The 16565-nt window shown below is 55.5% G+C and overlaps 3 protein-coding genes and 1 pseudogene across 20 annotated transcripts in view; 2 read left to right on the forward strand and 2 right to left on the reverse strand.

The window, feature by feature from the left end:
- The first annotated feature begins 549 nt into the window (after positions 1-549).
- On the forward strand, positions 550-4513 carry MIF4GD (MIF4G domain containing). 3 transcript variants are annotated; one of them, XM_036338951.1, is made up of 6 exons: positions 550-685; positions 1607-1735; positions 2581-2690; positions 2871-3026; positions 3115-3207; positions 3759-3986. In XM_036338951.1, the coding sequence occupies exons 2-6, from the start codon at positions 1648-1650 to the stop codon at positions 3984-3986; spliced, it is 675 nt and encodes a 224-aa protein (XP_036194844.1). In that variant the 5' UTR covers positions 550-685; positions 1607-1647. The 3 variants fall into 3 exon arrangements, with proteins under 3 accessions (XP_036194844.1, XP_036194845.1, XP_036194843.1); XM_036338952.1 differs by having other exon boundaries at positions 566-798; XM_036338950.1 differs by lacking the exon at positions 550-685 and adding an exon at positions 851-1340 and having other exon boundaries at positions 3759-4513.
- MRPS7 (mitochondrial ribosomal protein S7) lies at positions 4367-7709 on the reverse strand. Its single transcript, XM_036338953.1, has 5 exons — positions 7473-7709; positions 6776-6967; positions 6606-6669; positions 5868-6035; positions 4367-5036 (listed from the first exon to the last, which is right to left on the reverse strand). The coding sequence occupies exons 1-5, from the start codon at positions 7553-7555 to the stop codon at positions 4815-4817; spliced, it is 729 nt and encodes a 242-aa protein (XP_036194846.1). The 5' UTR covers positions 7556-7709; the 3' UTR covers positions 4367-4814.
- Positions 7710-7740: 31 nt separating this feature from the next.
- Positions 7741-16565, forward strand: part of GGA3 (golgi associated, gamma adaptin ear containing, ARF binding protein 3) — a 32892-nt gene continuing 24067 nt past the window's right edge. For 4 of the 16 annotated variants that reach the window (XM_036338941.1, XM_036338939.1, XM_036338940.1 and 1 more), the window contains exons 1-7: positions 7743-7894; positions 13607-13691; positions 13819-13894; positions 14900-14998; positions 15696-15819; positions 16064-16167; positions 16291-16371. In XM_036338941.1, coding sequence (XP_036194834.1) covers positions 7855-7894; positions 13607-13691; positions 13819-13894; positions 14900-14998; positions 15696-15819; positions 16064-16167; positions 16291-16371 — 609 coding nt within the window. In that variant the 5' untranslated portion in view covers positions 7743-7854. The other 12 variants (XM_036338936.1, XM_036338935.1, XM_036338932.1 and 9 more) reach the window with 11 other exon arrangements.
- LOC118672556 lies at positions 12181-12290 on the reverse strand (annotated as a pseudogene).

Consider the following 16565-nt stretch of genomic DNA (forward strand, 5'->3'; position numbering starts at 1 on the left):
TGCCCCCCCTCTCCTAACTTGGGGGGTGGAGGGAAATGCGCCTGGTGAAGCCCTACCCCTCAACCATCTCTGCCCTTCCCCCTGGCTCCCTCCGGCCGCCCGGTCAGGGCCACGCCCCCCGCAGCCCCTCCCACGCCGCGCGGTCCCGCGGCGGCTCCTGACCCGGTTTTCACCTGAGCCCCGGCGTGGGGTATCGCTTGAGACCCAGGGCTTCATGCGGGCGGAGTGGCAGGTCCGGTCCAGCGCCGACGAGCTGTCCTGGTCCCGGACAGGCCGGGGGCGAGCCGGGTGAGAAGAGAACGGGGGCAGTGCGAGCGGTGTCGCGGGGGTCCCGGCAGCCCGCCCCTTCCCACGCCGGGGGCCTCGGGGCAGGCCAGGAGGTGAGAGCGGAGTCACGGGGCTCCGGCAGGTGGCGCTGGCGGGGCGAAGCCGCCTCGGTCCTGCCCCACCCATGCCCCGCCCACCAAGACCCTGTCCCGCCACAGCCCCGCCCCCACCCAGAAGATCCCGCCCATCACGGGCCCGCCCCCACCCCGCAGGCCCCGCCCATCCCCGGCGCCGCGGTAGGAAATGACCTAAGCCGGGGCCAGGCGCGGTTCTCTCCAGCGGTGGCGCGGACGTGGGTGCCGCGCGCCATGCCCGCCGAACGGCCTCCGGGCTCGCGGGCGCGGCACCGGCCGGGCAGGTGGGTCCTGGCGCTCACGCCGCCTCTCTCTCCCGCGGGACACCGGACGGCGGGTTCTGCTGCGGGTCCTGCACCGCCGGGAGCGGCGTTCCGGGCTTAGGGAAGCTGCCCAGGTCTGGAGACCCCTAAGGTCGTCCCCCTTGACCAGGGGGGTGGCACCGAGTCCAGAAGGGGGGCTACAGTTCGGGACTACCTCGGAGAGACACGTCTTCCCGCGCCCCTCTTTAAGAGGAAGGACCTAGAATGGACCAGCTCAGGGACTGGAGTCCTGAGTGGGCAGCGCTGGAGTTCTGCCACTCGGGAGGCTAGTGTAACCGGTCCGTCCCGGGGCGAGCTGGTCAGAACGGGGAGTGTGGGCTCCCAACCAGCTGGGCGGCAAAGAAGTGTCCACCCACCCGTTCAGGCCTGCCCTACGCGAGCCGTGGAAAGGTTCTGAGGACTGAGAGGGCTCCGGCTGAAGCTGGGACAGCTGTGCGCAGCTTGGAGGCTACTCCCCCCCCGCCCTCCAGCCTTCTCATTCGCCCAGAATCTTGCGGGGCCAGCAGCTTCAAGCCGATTTATATGGGCAGGCAACTGTCTACACCCGCAGCCCAGCGCACCCCACCCCACCCCTGGTATCAGCTGAGAGTAACTCTGCCTCCAGTCGGACGGGAGGGTAGGCGCTTTCACGCTTCATCTCTCTGCTCTTATGTAATCCCAGAAGCTACAGGGGTTCCTAAACTAAACAGCAGGTGCTTGGCTCGTGCCCAGTCTCCACCAAAAGCCAAGCTTGGTGGACACTCGGCCAACTACCAATTGCCAAGGACTGCCCAGGAGTACCTGTCCCCAGCAGTGGCCAGCCCCAGCCAGGGCCTGCAGTCTGGGAATCCCGGCCTCTCTCTCCACATCTGAGGCCTCCCCGTCACCTCCCCTCCTACCCAGGTGCTGTCACTAACCCTGCCAGTAAGGAGCTGCTGGGGCCAATGGTCATGGGGGACCCTGGTAGAGAGGAGTATAAAATCCAGTCTTTTGATGCAGAGACCCAGCAGCTGCTGAAGACAGCACTCAAAGGTGAGCTTGGGGAGCCCTCCTGAGCCTGGGTCTGGAGCTGCAGACACGGGGCCACGGGGACAGGAACGGAGGACAGCCCTAGCCTGGGAATGTCCAGCCCTCTCTCTCCCTTCAATTTCTGTGAATAGGAGTCAGCACCATAACTCTCAAACCAAAAGAGAAGCTACATTCAGGCCAGTATTTGGGAGTGAATCATAGTCCTCTCAGAATGTAAAGCCTTCCTAGTAGCATTTACATGCTCATGAAAGGGGCGTGGGGCACGGAGAACACAGTTCCTGCTCTTCAAGTCCTGAAATTGGACCTGGTTTCTGCGTTGCTGCAGCCAGCGCTCTTGAACGTGCAGAGCTGCCTGAGTCGGGACAGAGGATAGAGTGTTCTGCTTGGCAGGGGAGAGAGGGTCATTGTCCTGGACCGAGGCCTCCCGCAGCACTCAGGACAGAAGCTTGGCTCGGTTAACAATTGGCAGTGCCCATCACATGCCACGCTGAGCTTGTGGGGGAGGCCCTGCCTGGCCTGCTCATGTCAGGGGTTCATGGGCGTGTGTTATGAGAACACTTGCTCCTGTAAAGTTGCTGTCACGTAAGTGTTCCTTCCTCAGCCTAGTGCCACACGATCTGTCCTAGGAAACTAGCATTCTTTCATTAGTCTCTCAGCTGCATAACCTGCCCCATTGCCTCTGATTGGGCCGCAGGAGGCTCTGGGCGGAGCTGTGCCTGCTTTCTGATCTCTAAGTGGAATGTAAGCATCTCATGGTTGTGCTCTTCTGTAAACATCTCCAGTCCTTCTCAGGAGCAGGTGGAGGCAAATGTGCTAATTAAGAGACTGCCTGCCTGTCTCTACTCCAGATCCAGGTGCCGTGGACTTGGAGAAAGTGGCCAATGTGATTGTGGACCATTCCCTGCAGGACCGCGTGTTCAGCAAGGAAGCAGGACGCATGTGCTATGCCATTATTCAGGTTGGGGAGCGTTGGTGGAGAAGAGGGGAGACACTTGGCTTCAGGTGTGGGCAGAGATGCGAAGGACTTTCCTCAGAGGCAGAGAGAGTAGGACGAGAGGGTCCTCAGCCATGGAAGCTCAGGTGGGGTTGTGATGGCACTGCCCGCCCCTAATGCCACCATCCTTCCTCTGGTTCACAGGCAGAGAGCAAGCAAGCAGGCCAGAGTGTCTTCCGGCGTGGACTCCTCAACCGTCTACAACAGGAGTACCAGGCTCGGGAGCAGCTGCGTGCCCGCTCCCCGCAGGGCTGGGTCTGCTATGTCACCTTTATCTGCAACATCTTTGACTACTTGAGGGTGAGGCCACTGCAGCCACCCTGTGCAGCAGGCAGCCTGTCTCCTGAGGCCACTAAGCCAGTGCTTTGACCCCTGCTGTCCCCGACAGGTGAACAACATGCCCATGATGGCCCTGGTGAACCCCGTCTATGACTGTCTCTTCCGGCTGGCCCAGCCCGACAGTCTGAGCGAGGAGGAGGAGGTATGTGGCTGGGCCCGGAGGCTGTGGAGGTGGGCAGGCTCAGAAGACCAGCCCAGTGTCCATGGAGGCTTGAGGCATCACTTCCTGGGGCAAGAGCTGGGGGGTGGGGGTGGGGGCAGTGAAGGCCTGTCAGTACAGGACAGGCTGCCAAGTCTGGAACTGACCCAGAACAGAGAGCAGCCAAAACCTCCTGGCTCAGAGGCTTCCCCCCAGCAGGAAAGCCAACCTATAAAATGGCGAGAGCTTTGGCAGCTGTGGATACTGCTGGCCAGAAACCAAACCGGGGTCAGGCAGCGTGGGGGAGAGGAAGCGGGGTTCAGCTGCAGTTTGCAGACAGGGCCTGTGTCTGCCTGGCCCAGATGAAAGACCGTAGGCAAGTCTCTGAACTTGCTTCCTGTCATGTAAGATACGGGTCCTACCCACTGGGTGGTGAGGATGGAGGAAAATGCGTGTCTAGGGCCATGCAGTCTGGCACGCAGTGAGAGCTCGGTAAATGGCTGCTCTGTGACAGGCTGGCCCTGCCAGAGGCTCACCTCCCACTGTCCCTGCAGGTGGATTGCCTGGTGCTGCAGCTGCACCGCGTTGGGGAGCAGCTGGAGAAGATGAACAGGCAGCGAATGGATGAGCTCTTTGTCCTGATCCGGGATGGCTTCCTGCTCCCGACCAGCCTCAGCTCCCTGGCCCAGCTGCTGCTGCTGGAGATCATTGAGTTCCGGGCAGCTGGCTGGAAGACGACCCCAGCTGCCCACAAGTATTACTACAGCGAGGTCTCTGACTAGGCCTCCAGGCCAGGCTTCCCTCCCAGCAGCACTGGCCTTGCTTCTCCCCACCTCCCCCCTGGCAGCAGTCTTTGCCTCTCCAAAGACTTTTCCCCTTCCAGCAGCTCCCAAGAAGCTTCCCACTTATTCAGGGGTTCTGCCCTGAGCATCTTCTCCTCCTCCTGCAGGGGTTGGGGAAAACACTACACAGACCTGCCCCCTCCTCCCTCCCCCTCAGTCTCTCCCATACCTCCCACCTGGCCCGGGAAGAGAAGGGCAACTCCTAACAACCACTGCACTGTGTAACCACTGGCACCTCAGTTTCCCATCTATAAAATGGGTACCCATCGCCACTGGTAGGATGCTTTGGAATGTCAAGGGGGCAAGGTGCAGAGCACAAGTCACACAGAAACTTTTATACGTTTTGTATAAGGACCACTTTGGAAACAGGCCTATTTCCTCCAGTCGTTTTCATGGGTGGCAGTACTATATCACATGCTACACAGTTCAGGGTGGGAATTTCCTAATAAACCTTTCGGATACTAAAATGCCTCCTTTCATCACCCAAAGGTCCACCCCAAGCAGATGGAAGAGAAGGCTGGATGGGCCCTAAGTTTCTTGGGGGAAATCCAAGTCCATGTATTGCCTCTTTGCAAGGAGATGGGGCAGGGAGAGCGGGTTCTAGCCCACAAAGGAAAGGCTAAAGCAGTAAATATACTGCCCCATCCTTCCTGTGAGGCCCGCCCTTAAGAAGGAACTACATCCTTAGCACAGGTATTTTTCACTGTAGCAGCGGCTCACGTGTCTTGCAGCAGAGAGCCCTGGGCGCTCCCGGAGCCCCTACCCCTCCTACCACCAGCGGTAGTGGGCCAGGGCACGGTTGGCCTCGGCCATCTTGTGCATGTCGTGCTTCCTCTTGACCACAGGGCCCTGGTTGTGGAAAGCCTGCAGCAGCTCCTGCGACAGCTTCTCCGGCATCAGCGTCCGCCGGTGCTTCTTCTCCCGGCACTCGGTGATCATCCACTTCATGGCCAGGAAGCGGCGGCGCCGGTCGCTGAGTGGCACAGGGACCTGTGCAAGACAGGACGTGGGCCAGTGGCCCAAGAATTAGCCAGGGATGCAGCCTCCTTCCTCCACGAGTGCTAAGGAGTGGCCACAGGTTCCCTCTGGGTCAGAACTCGCAAGGCCCCTGAGGAGGGGGACCTGTCTTTTCCTCTGAGCTCCCCTCACCCGTGAGCGCAGGGCAGCGGACAGAGGCATTCTCTGAGCAAATGCGCATTAAGCACTGACCTCTCTACCTGTAAATGGAAGCTCAGCCAAGTTGATAACAAGCACCAACTGGGAAAAGCCCCACCAGCTGGGTGACTTAGCCAACTCAGATGACAGGTGCCTAAAAATAAGACCCTCTTGTCCAAGAATCATTTGCCAGGCCCCCACTATGTGCCAGGTATCATGCCGGACCCTAGGGACACAGACAGCAATAAGAAAGTCTCTATTTTTATGAAGTTTACACTGAAAAAGATGAGAACACCCACTTATGACAAGGAAACATAATTAAATACTATAATGAGGGCACCTAGTTCAGTTCAACAAATGTGATGAAGCATCAGTTACCAGTCCATCACTATGCTAGACACGGTGTATAAAGGATGAGATATAAACAGCCTCTCACCATGAGAAACTGACAGAACACAAGATTTTTTGGGGGGGCCAGGGGCTCCGGAAGTGGACACTTGGATACTTCGCTCCCTTCCATTTTCAGTCATATTTAACGCTATGGGACTCACATGATCAGATCCCGATAGTCTCTGGCCCCTAGAAAGCTACTCATCTTGATCCAACTCTGGTCCCTCCCACCTGCAAGAACCCCTCCCTGCATCTTGTCCCTGCCTGACCACTCACCTGATAGAAACGGCCACCCTTGAGGATGGGAGCCAGCCCAATCACGGGCTCGCAGTTTTTCAGTGCCTGGTGGAAGATGGTGTAGGGGTTGCGTTCAATGGTTGCCTGTTCCTCTGAAGAAGCAGCATGGAACTTCTTGAACTGCTTCCTCTTCACAGCTTCCAGAGTCTGCAACGGGACACAGTGGCAGGGGCTGCCCAGGCTTCCTGGACGGTTTCCCCAGCTGAGCGAGCACCTTGCCCTTCACTCCCATCATCCCGCTCTCCTAGAGCAGTGGTTGGCAAACTGCGGCTCGCGAGCCACATGTGGCTCTTTGGCCCCTTGAGTGTGGCTCTTCCACAAAACACCGACTTCTGCGCACGAGCCACGAAGTTTCAATCGCACTGTTCGTGCATGCCCGCACGTGGTATTTTGTGGAAGAGCCACACTCAAAGGGCCAAAGAGCCGCATGTGGCTCGCCAGCTGCAGTTTGCCGACCACTGTCAGAGCAATGCCAAAGCTCCTAAATGCCGCCTCCTCTCCTCCACCAGGACGGGAAGAGCCGCTGCGATTTGGGGACGGGAGGGGAATGGCAGTTGTTCATCCTGCAGGGCTTCATGAAAGCCCCCAACACACACACACACACACACGGGGAAGTTCATTTCAATGACAGGTACGAGAATCCACGCTTTTTCATGCTAAACTGAAAGCCAAGTACAAAGCTACAGGAGAAAGGAAGATGAGAGAGGAGCTATTTACCTGTGTCATGAGGGATCTTGCCAGGACCTTGTTTCCTCCTTTCATCATCATGTTGGTGAATTTGCTTCAAGGAGAAAAGCAGCAGGTTTAGCTTCCAAGGCTGTGTCCCGGAATCCTTGCGGTAGATCCTCCCTGGGCCTGACCGGGGGAACCAAAGGGCCCCGTCTCACCTGATCACCGGGTCTTCAAACACGGAGCTAGTGTTCGCCGACCGGGCGGCTTTGATGGGCTGGGTCTTCCTGAGCTCCCGCTCAAACTTCTCCTCCTCCGTCAGCTCTGCCCAGGGCTTGCGGTGATAGTCCTTATCGATCTGCGGATCCCTGAATTCCGGGCTGTAGCGGCTCCACCTCACCTGGGTGAACCTGGGAGACCGGGAAGAGGGGGCGGCGGGCAAGGCTGACTCCACAAGTGCGAAGGCTTGACTTAATAATAGGCAGGCTGGCCAGCCCACTGACTAGTGAGCGGCGCGGCCACCGCTAGCCCAGCCCGAGCAGCAGTAAGTCTGGCTATCGTCCCAAGAGGTAGGAGGGCCGCCCCCAAACAGGCCAGGAAGGCCGCCTCCTGAACCTCAGGGCGGACGCCCGCCCATGCACCTCTCCCCCCAAGTCCCAACACAGAAAACCCCAACTCTGAGCTCCTCGGCAAGACCGCGCTTTCAACTCGGAGTCAGAGCCCCCGCGGGCAGGGGGCAGCTACCCAGCCTTCAGATTGGCCCCAAGTCACGCTGCTGGTTCAGAGCTTCGAACCCCGGCACCCCGGCCTCCAGGCCGCCTGCAGGTCCCGCGCGTCTCGCCTGGGGCCCTGTCCTTCCTCGCAGGCCCCTCGGTGCGGACCGAGCGGCCTCCCAGCTGCCCGCCGCCCTCTCACCCTGGGAACCGCAGGACAGCACTCCGCACGCTCAGTGTCAGGTCCGAGGACCCGAGCACAGCCTTCACCAAGGGAGCAGCCATCTTGGTTTGCCTCGAGGACCCCACCAGGACTGCCCTCGGCGTGCCTGAGCGAGTGGCGGAAGACGGGGAAAAGGCTCCGCGGGGCCCTCAATCTGCGCGTCGCCCCATCCATCTGGGCGTTAAGAGTCTCTAATCCCGAGGCCCAAAGGCAAGAATCAAAAGGAAACACTCGCCCTCCCGTGATCCGTCGCAGGCAGGCGCTCGCTCCTCTCAGGCCCCCATGCAGGCCCCGCCCAGGCTCAGCTCTCGCAGGTTGTCGCGAGGTTTGAGGCCGCGGGCCCGGCCCGGGCGGCTGCAATATGGCGGAGGCGGAAGGAGAGAGTCTGGAGTCCTGGCTGAGTGAGTATCCGCGGCCACTTTTGCATGTCCTCGAGCCACCACCGAGCCGCCCCTCCGTGCACCCCTACGGCCCGTCCCGGGGCCCCGCGGCGGCGCCGCCTGTCAGCCTGGGCCCGCCGCCGCCAGCGTCCCGCGCTCACGCCCCTTCCCCGGCTGGGCGTCTGGCCCCCGCCCGGCACCTGCTCCCCGGGCTGCGGCGCCTCCTCCCGCTCCCACGCGCGTAGGCGTGAGCTCGGGTCCGGTCCCGGCCTCGCGGGCTCCGGGAAAGTGACAGCCAAGTGCGGCCGGCTGGCGGGGAGGCGGTGGAGGGGCTGCGGGCGGCTCAGTCCCTGCCGAAGGGACGCGCTCCGGTTTGGGCTGAAGCTCCGGAGCGGCGGGTGCTCGGAGCACACGCACAGCTGCAGAACCGGGACTGTGTGTTCGAGACGTGCCCGCTTCGCGCAGGCGGAATGTCTGAGGTGCGGGTGTTCCAAAGCCCCAGCACCGAGCTCTGCCCCGCCCCGCCCCGCGCGCCCTGGAACAGCTGAGCGCAGCGGCCTCTTGCTCTCATCGCGAGTCCAGCTTATGAGCCGGGGTGCCCTGCTGAATGGGCAGCGGGTTAACTTTGCTGCGGGCTGGCGCAGGCTCCTGGGGGCTTCCTAGAGGGGACCAGCTGGACGTGGTGGAAAGGCGCGGAGAGATGCCTAGACATTCCCTCTGCAGAGATCTCAGCCTCCAGGCCCTTGGAGGTGATGGCAGTTTCCTCCGATTGCCTGGCCTTTCTTAGTAAGAAACGGCCTTCAGGTGGTTGAACCTGGGGTTACATTTGCAAAACCTTGGGTTGCAGGCAGCTCACAACGCCTCTGGACCTGTTCTCCCGGACCTGTTCTCCCGGAGGCTCAAAGTGCTCTAAGCACATTCCTTTATCAAGTTTCCTAGTGAAGCAGACATTGTCACAACTGCACAAAAAGGGGACACCCGACTCCAGTCAGACCACTTGCCCAGAGCCACCCAATCAAAATCTAACCGCTCTGGACTTGGTTCGATGCCCAGATATTCATGGGGACACTGGAGCAGTTTAAGTGGCCTACGCTGAGTTCAATAGGTTTAGAGTTATGTTTTGAAATAGGAGAGGGACAGACCTGTTTTTGAGGGAGAATGGAGATGATGAGGGGAATGGAATGGTATCTGCAGAGACTACAGATGTCCCCGACTTAACCATCGTTCGACACAGTTTTTCGACGTTGCGATGGTGCTAAAGCAATAAGCATTCAGTAGGGACCGTACTTCAGATTTTGAAATGTGGCCTTTTCCCAGGCCAGCGTTTTGCGGTAGGATACTCCCTCCTGATGCTGGGCAGCGCCCATCGGCCACTGAGCACAAGTGTAAACAACGGGTGCCTATAGGGCACTGTGCTGCCAGTGCTTTTGGATATTGTGTTCTAGGCTAAGCAATAATGTTGGGTAGGTTATGGGTGTTAAATGCGTTTTCGACTTACGCTGTTTTCATCTTATGAAGAGTTTCTCTGGATGTAACCCCATCGCAAGTCTTAAGACTTAAGGTGTGAACTATCCCAGGTGACTGAGTGAACCATTGTTCGGGCGGACAGTCAGGGCGTTTGGCTGGTTCACGCTGGGCGTTGCTGTGGGAGAGAAAGCTGGGAAGGTACCTTCGGAAAGGCTTGCGTTCCAGCCCAGGAAGTTTACATTCTGCATTTACCAGACCCCCACTCCTACTCGACCTTGTGAAATCCGTTTTTAGGAAAATTGCTACCGGAGTTTTATATAGGATGGATCGGAGCACACGTTCTGGAAACTGGTGTGAGGGAGGTGGGGTGGGGGCAGAGATAAGAAATTAGGGGAGAAATTTAAAAAGACATTGAGGAGGAAGGGACTATGGACTGAGAAATGGGTGAGGAATGGGAGAGGCGAGGGAAGAGAGGTCAACAATGGGAGTTCAAACCTGGGTGCCTGCAAGTCGGGGCAGGGAGCTGTTTGGAAACAGGGAAGTCAGAAGTGGTGACCTCGCTTTTAGACCCATTTCTGAACCCAAGCAGCCGTTATAATTACACACTATCTTGTTATTTGCTCTGGTTGTGTCTCGTTTGTTGCAGCAGGATTGAATGCATTTTTGACTTTCGATATTTTCAACTTACAAAGAGTTTGTCTGGATGTAACCCCGTCGTAAGTCAAACGAGTTATTGGTTCCAACTATAGCACGTGAAGGAACCAGTGCTCGGGCTCCAGCACATCTTCTAGGGCAGGCATGTCAAACTCCTGGCCCTGCAGGCCGCATGCCTCGTTTATTTGGCCCGTGGTAGCTTTTGAGTCTGACATGCTTGTTCTAGGGCAGTGATGGTGAACCTATGACACGTGTGTCAGAGGTGACACGCGAACTCATTTTTTTGGTTGATTTTTCTTTGTTAAATGGCATTTAAATATATAAAATAAATATCAAAAATATACATCTTTGTTTTACTATGGTTACAAATATCAAAAAATTTCTATATGTGACAGGGCACCAGAGTTAAGTTAGGGTTTTTCAAAATGCTGACACGCCGAGCTCAAAAGGTTCGCCATCAGTGTCCTAGGGCCTTGTCACTCCATGTTTTGCCAGGATTATTACAGAAGCCCTGCTGCGTCCAGGGTAGGGCCGAGTCCGGTACTTTCTCTGAAGACCCTCAGAGCCTGGCGCTGTGTGCTTGATGCTCTCTGGGTGCCTAACGAACAAACACTTGGTGATTGACTCCGTTTCTCTTGATTCAACTTCTTTTCTTTTGTAATTATCGCTAACGGTTGACACCCACTCTCTTTCCGCCCCTGTTCTTGCCTCTGCCTATTTTTGAGCGTTTTGCTCCATAGGACTTGTCTCTGGAGCATCTGAGCGAGGATGGGATGGCGTAGCCAGTGCTGCTGGATCTTATCAGGGCCCAGGACAGTCGAGGCCAGTGATGGAATTCAGCCGAAAATGAGAGGAGGGAACTAGAGGCACAGACACAGACGAGAGTAAGGCTTTCAGTAAAGTTCTGAATATAGAAACCTCGAGTCAGAGTAGAGCCCAGAGGGGCAGTTCTAGAAGGCAGGGTCTGCAAGGGAAGCCCTGGTGTCCGCTGTGTGCCAGGTGGTGGTGAATGCTGAGTGGCTGGCAGCTCGTGTGCACCTGCTTGGGGAGGCAGTGGGCGGACGGGGTGATCCATTCACCCAGAGTGACCCCCAGAGGTTCTTCAGTCCTGTGGCTGCTGGAGGGTTGCTTTCTGAGCTGGAGCGCCACGAGGTTCTCCCGAGTGGCATTGGCCATTGCTGAAACCAGAGCTTTTTGTGCCCGTGTAGGCACAGCGCTCCCTGCAGGTTTGCAGTAGAAAGTTCTACCAAGATGAGAGGAAATGGGGTTCTAGAGAAGTTGAACACAGTGAAAAACAAGCAGGCCCTATTCCTGGGAGCAGGAATGCTGTCGAGATTCTAGCATGTCTGGGAAAAACACGCTTGTGGTGAATGCCTGTTGCGTGTGTGCGTGTGCGTGTGCGTGTGTGGTGAAGAGGAGGGGGGACCACATCAGACCGTATTGGAAGATACTTTTCCAGTTGTGAACAGTGGAAGTGAGCAGGCTGCTTTTCTTATACAAGCATGTGACTGTCCCCAACATAATAGTGATGGGTGGGATGGCTCCTCAGACCATCTCAATTTTGTGTTTCTACAGCCTCTTGACGTCATGTGAGAACTGTAAGCATCTCAGATGTTAGGGTTAGTAACAAAGCCACGCTAACACCTGCGGCGGTTTCAGAGAACCGGTGGGAGAGACGGGCTGCTCTGGAAGGTGACAGTGGGTCACTATGGCAGTTAATAGCCTCTCTTGATAGAATTAGTTCCTCTTTCCTTCCAGCTTGACATTTTGAAGGGCCTGCTGATTCTCTTTTCAAGATTGAGAACACACATCTCTCCTCCCTCCAAATGTGAACCTAAACCGTCCGAATCCTCCCGCAGCCAAAGCAGACACTGCCAGGCGGGTGTAGCATCCGGCACTGCGGCCGTGGCTCAGCCCAGGGAGGGCGTTGGGGGGCATGGCGTCCCTGTTAGGATTTGCCTGTGGAGCTAGTGGCTTTTGACGTTAAGAAATCAGAACTCGGGCACTTCTAACAACACCCCTGGCCTCCGTCGCTCTGTGCGACCCTGGTGGGCGTGTTTACAGGACCAGCCTTCCATTTGGCTTCCGAACCTGAAGCCCTGAATTCAGCAAACAGCTTAAAGCTTCTTTCTGGAAGAGCAAATTAAAGATTTGACTCAGAGATGGGAACACGTTTTTTTAAAAATAAATGTCCCCAGTAGTCTGAATGCTAGCACTGTAGCAGAAGGAAAACCTAGCGGGAACGCTCTGTCCACAGCAATGAGAACGTGCCTTCTGAAAGCCTTGATAATTACCAAGAGCTGGGAACACATTTAACCACCTCAGCTGGGGCATTCTCTGCCGGCACAGGGCCGGGATTACAGGGAAAGGAAGGTCCACACCACGTATCAGGAGACTTGGCACTGAGCACTGACTTTAAACTCCAGTGACCCTCTGAGGACACTCTGACACTTGTCTTTGTCCTTGATCACGGAAAACCACTAACCTGAGGGTACTCACTACTCAAGCGTAGATTCTGTTTCTGTGACCCTAGGGACAGACAGCACAAGGTATGGTGCTCAGTAGGGGTTCAATAGATGTTGTTAGTGAGCATTGTGTGAAATGTAGAACACATTTAAAGCATTAAATAGGTTAGGTCTTGAAAAGTTTTTGAAGGTATGTGGGATGTACATTTTTTATCAAGTATCTTCTTCTTTACTTTCTCCAGGAAACACTTCTTTTCTTTTGTAATTATCAAATTTTTTATTAAAAATTTTCTTCGATTATAGTTTACATTCAGTATTATTTTGTATTAGTTTCAAGTGTACAGCACAGTGGTTAGACAATCATATATTTTACAAAGTGTTTCTCCCCTAATATTTCCAGCACTCACCTGGCACCATACCTAGTTATTACACTGTTATTTTTAAGTTAAAAGGTACGTGTTTCCAACTTTTTTCCTTTTTATTGAATTTATTGTGGTGACATTGGTTAACAAAATTATACAGATTTCAGGTGTATTAGTCTATTATTGACTATATTTCCTATGCTATACCAGGAAATACTTCTTGATCACCCCTACTTGCTTAACACTTAGCTTATTTTTACATCGCTGGAGTTATCCATATTTTTTGTTATATTAAACATTTCGTGTAGGCATCTACTTGAATATTTTATTTATTTTTAAAATTTGTTTTTATTGACTTTAGAGAGTGAGGAGGGGGAGAGAAAGTGTGTTTGTAATTATTTGTGGTGTTTTTAAATCCTCCCCCGAGGATATGTTTCCTTCATTGGTTCTAGAGAGGAAGGGAGAGAGAAACATTGATCAGTTAGTTGCCTCCAGTATGTGCTCCAACTGGGGATCAAACCCATGACTGCTTGGTGCATAGATCGGCACTTAACCACTTAGCAACCCGGGCCAGGCCTGAATTGTCTCCTCTGTGACTTTCACAACATGGCAGCAAGTGGTGCTGTATGTGACTCGCTGCCTGACCCAACTGTTGAGGCTTTTGTTAGAGAAGAAGTTTGGAAAAAAACTATCTTCACATCCAGGCCTGAAAATTATGGGGACGATCTTCTGCTCTGTCCTCCTTGCTCTTTGTAACATTGTCCTCTTCTTGATTCTGTCCCAAGATAAGGCCACCAATCCTTCCAACCGCCAGGAGGACTGGGAATACATAATCGGCTTCTGTGACCAGATCAACAAGGAGCTGGAAGGGTGAGTCTCCGAGCTGTGAGGGGGCAGGTGCCACAGTTGCCTGGGAAGGTACCAAACCGAGGCCGAGGCGGTCTAGCCAGAGGGCCGCAGGGTCAGTATCTTGAAAATGTGGTTGCTTATCTCCTAGGCCACAGATCGCTGTCCGACTGCTGGCCCATAAGGTCCAGTCCCCACAGGAATGGGAGGCGGTCCAGGCCCTGACGGTAGGTCTTTCATCCATGAGCCAGGCCTGTTCTGGAGCATGTTAGATGTTTTACAGATGTGTGCGCCCTTGTGCCAGGCACTGAGGCTTCAAAGATGGCTGCCCGGCCATGAGGCCTAGTGGGAGAAGCAGAGGCTGAGGGAGGGACCAGCGGCAGGGCCCTGAGCCGAGGGTGGGGCTCAGAGAAGGCTTCTTGAGAGATGCTGACAGAGCTGTCCTGCCAGTTCAGAGCTGGCCAGCCGAGGAAAAGTGGAGGTGGGGATAAGTCATTCCGGAGCAAAAACAATGCGTTACTAGTGAAGGCGTCACAGCAAGGGGCAGTCTTAGAGTGTATTCAGACTAAGAGGGTTCAAGGCATGGGTCCTCTCACCCAGACAGAGGAGTCATCCCAGGGTTCTGCCTGACCTCACCGAGGTGCGAGGAAGGTGGAAGAGAAGTGGCCGTGAAAAGGGCGCTTAGGCAGCCCACGCGCACGCCTCTGTCGCGATCGAAGTCGAGCGGCGGCCTCAGACGGTGGTGCTCAGGGTGGTTTTGGACGTTCGGTGATAGATGGAGGCGCTTTGGTTTCACGTCACAGATGCTACTGGCATCAGGTGGGTAGAGGCCAGGGATGCTGCCAACACCCTGCAGCACAGGGAGGCTTCCACAGAGAGAAATGCCAGCGCAGATGTCAGTAATTGCACAGCTGGAAAACCCCGCTCACAAAGACGGAAGCACGAAGGGGACCTCTGGGCTGGCGAGCTCCTTGGCATAAACTGCAGGCAGAGGGGAGCTTGTAGTTGTGTGGCCCAGAGGAAATAAATGGAAGCAGGGGGAAGGAACCTATGTCATCTAAAATGTGGAAACGATTAAAACTTCATCTCCCACCTCCCCAAAATGTCCATCAGCTTGTGGAAAGAACCCTGGACCTTGAGTCAGAATCCTTCTCAGGGCCTCATTTTCCTCATCTGTAAAAATGGCAGCATCTTGCGGCACCCCCACCGAGCCTCCCTGTGTGTGGCTACAGGTGCTGGAGGCGTGTATGAAGAACTGTGGGCGGAGATTTCACAACGAAGTGGGAAAGTTCCGGTTTTTGAATGAGTTGATCAAAGTCGTCTCTCCAAAGGTCAGTGCATTTTCCTCATTTCTAGGAACTTCCTTTGTGTTTCTCCCGCTCTCCCACCTACTAGCTGTTACTGCACAACCAGCATCTCCATGGATTTGAATTTCTTCGCCTCCTGTCTTTGGAGAGCTGGGCCCTGCGGGTGGCGGTTGATACCACAGGCCACAGGGACAGGCAGACCTCTGGCGGGCTCCCAGCCTAAATACGACAAGTGACGTGGCAGCAGCGGTATATCGGGAGGGCCTGGATAGCACAGGCCTTTGGCTCCTAGCACAGAAGCCAGTTGTGTGGCCGATCTCACGTGGATACAAGGAGCTGGCCTCTCTTACTCAGCTGCTCAGGTTCTGTTGCTCACTCGTGTTGCTTACACTCTGGGCACCCACTTACAGCAGAGGGAACAGTTCTTGGGCTAAAGACATTGGCTCTTTTGAGATAAAGCGTAGTTGTTTCTGGCAGATTGTGCATGGAAATTCAGGGTCAAGCTCCTGGCCCCCTGCCTAACCACAGATGGATACAGCTCCGCCCCAAGCAGTGTCCTCCCCCCCCCACCCCTGCTGCCTCACACCTGATCCCTGCTGGTTTCCCATACGTCTGAGGGCTCTAACTTTTAGCAACCACCCATTGCTGTGAAGAGAGCCTTCCCACTGTTTCTGCCTCCAGACTCCAATTACCAGTTTTCCGATTTCCTTTTGCCTCTTAGTACCTGGGGGACAGGGTGTCTGAGAAAGTGAAGACCAAGGTTATTGAGCTACTTTATAGCTGGACGTTGGCCCTGCCAGAAGAATCAAAGATCAAAGATGCCTACCACATGCTGAAGAGACAGGGTATGTGCCTACTCCCGCCTCAGCCTCCATGCAGCCCAAAGGCTGGCCAAGGCTAGGAAGAATGAGGGGGTGTCTGCTGTCCCCATGCTATGTCCCTTCCTCCCTCCTGAGGACAATGGGACAGGCTTGGCTGGAGGTTAATGGGAGGTGTGTGTAGCCTGCTTGTCCCTGCCCCTACGGGTCCTGATCATGGGTGTGTCCCCTTGCTGTGTGAGCAAACACTCTGCCCTGTGTCACCTTTCAGGCATAGTGCAGTCTGACCCACTGATCCCTGTGGACAGGACACTGATCCCCTCTCCACCACCTCGTCCCAAAAACCCTGTGTTTGATGATGAGGAGAAATCCAAGGTAAAGTGCATCCAGCCTGCAGAGTCCTCAGGCGAGGTGTGGCCTCGCTCACGCTGCGGGGAGCTCCAGTTCCCCAGGTGGAGCGCTGCCTTTGCCTTCACCTTTGATACCCTTCTCGTCCAGCTTTTAGCCAAGTTGTTGAAAAGCAAAAACCCAGATGACCTGCAAGAGGCCAACAAGCTGATCAAGTCCATGGTGAAGGAAGTGAGTGGGCCCTGGGCCTTGGGTGTGGGATGGTGGAGCCCATGACGCAGAGAAGCCCTTTCCCTTGGCATCAGGCCTGCTCTTCGCCCCTGCCACCAGCCCACACTTGGAGAGGCTGTGGACGGACTACAGGAGCAATGGTGGATGGGGACAGGACTTGTATTTATTTTTTTAAATATATTTTATTGATTTTT

This window comes from Myotis myotis, unplaced genomic scaffold (genome assembly GCF_014108235.1).
Source record: "Myotis myotis isolate mMyoMyo1 unplaced genomic scaffold, mMyoMyo1.p scaffold_m19_p_17, whole genome shotgun sequence".
In the NCBI taxonomy this organism is placed as follows: Eukaryota; Metazoa; Chordata; class Mammalia; order Chiroptera; family Vespertilionidae; genus Myotis; species Myotis myotis.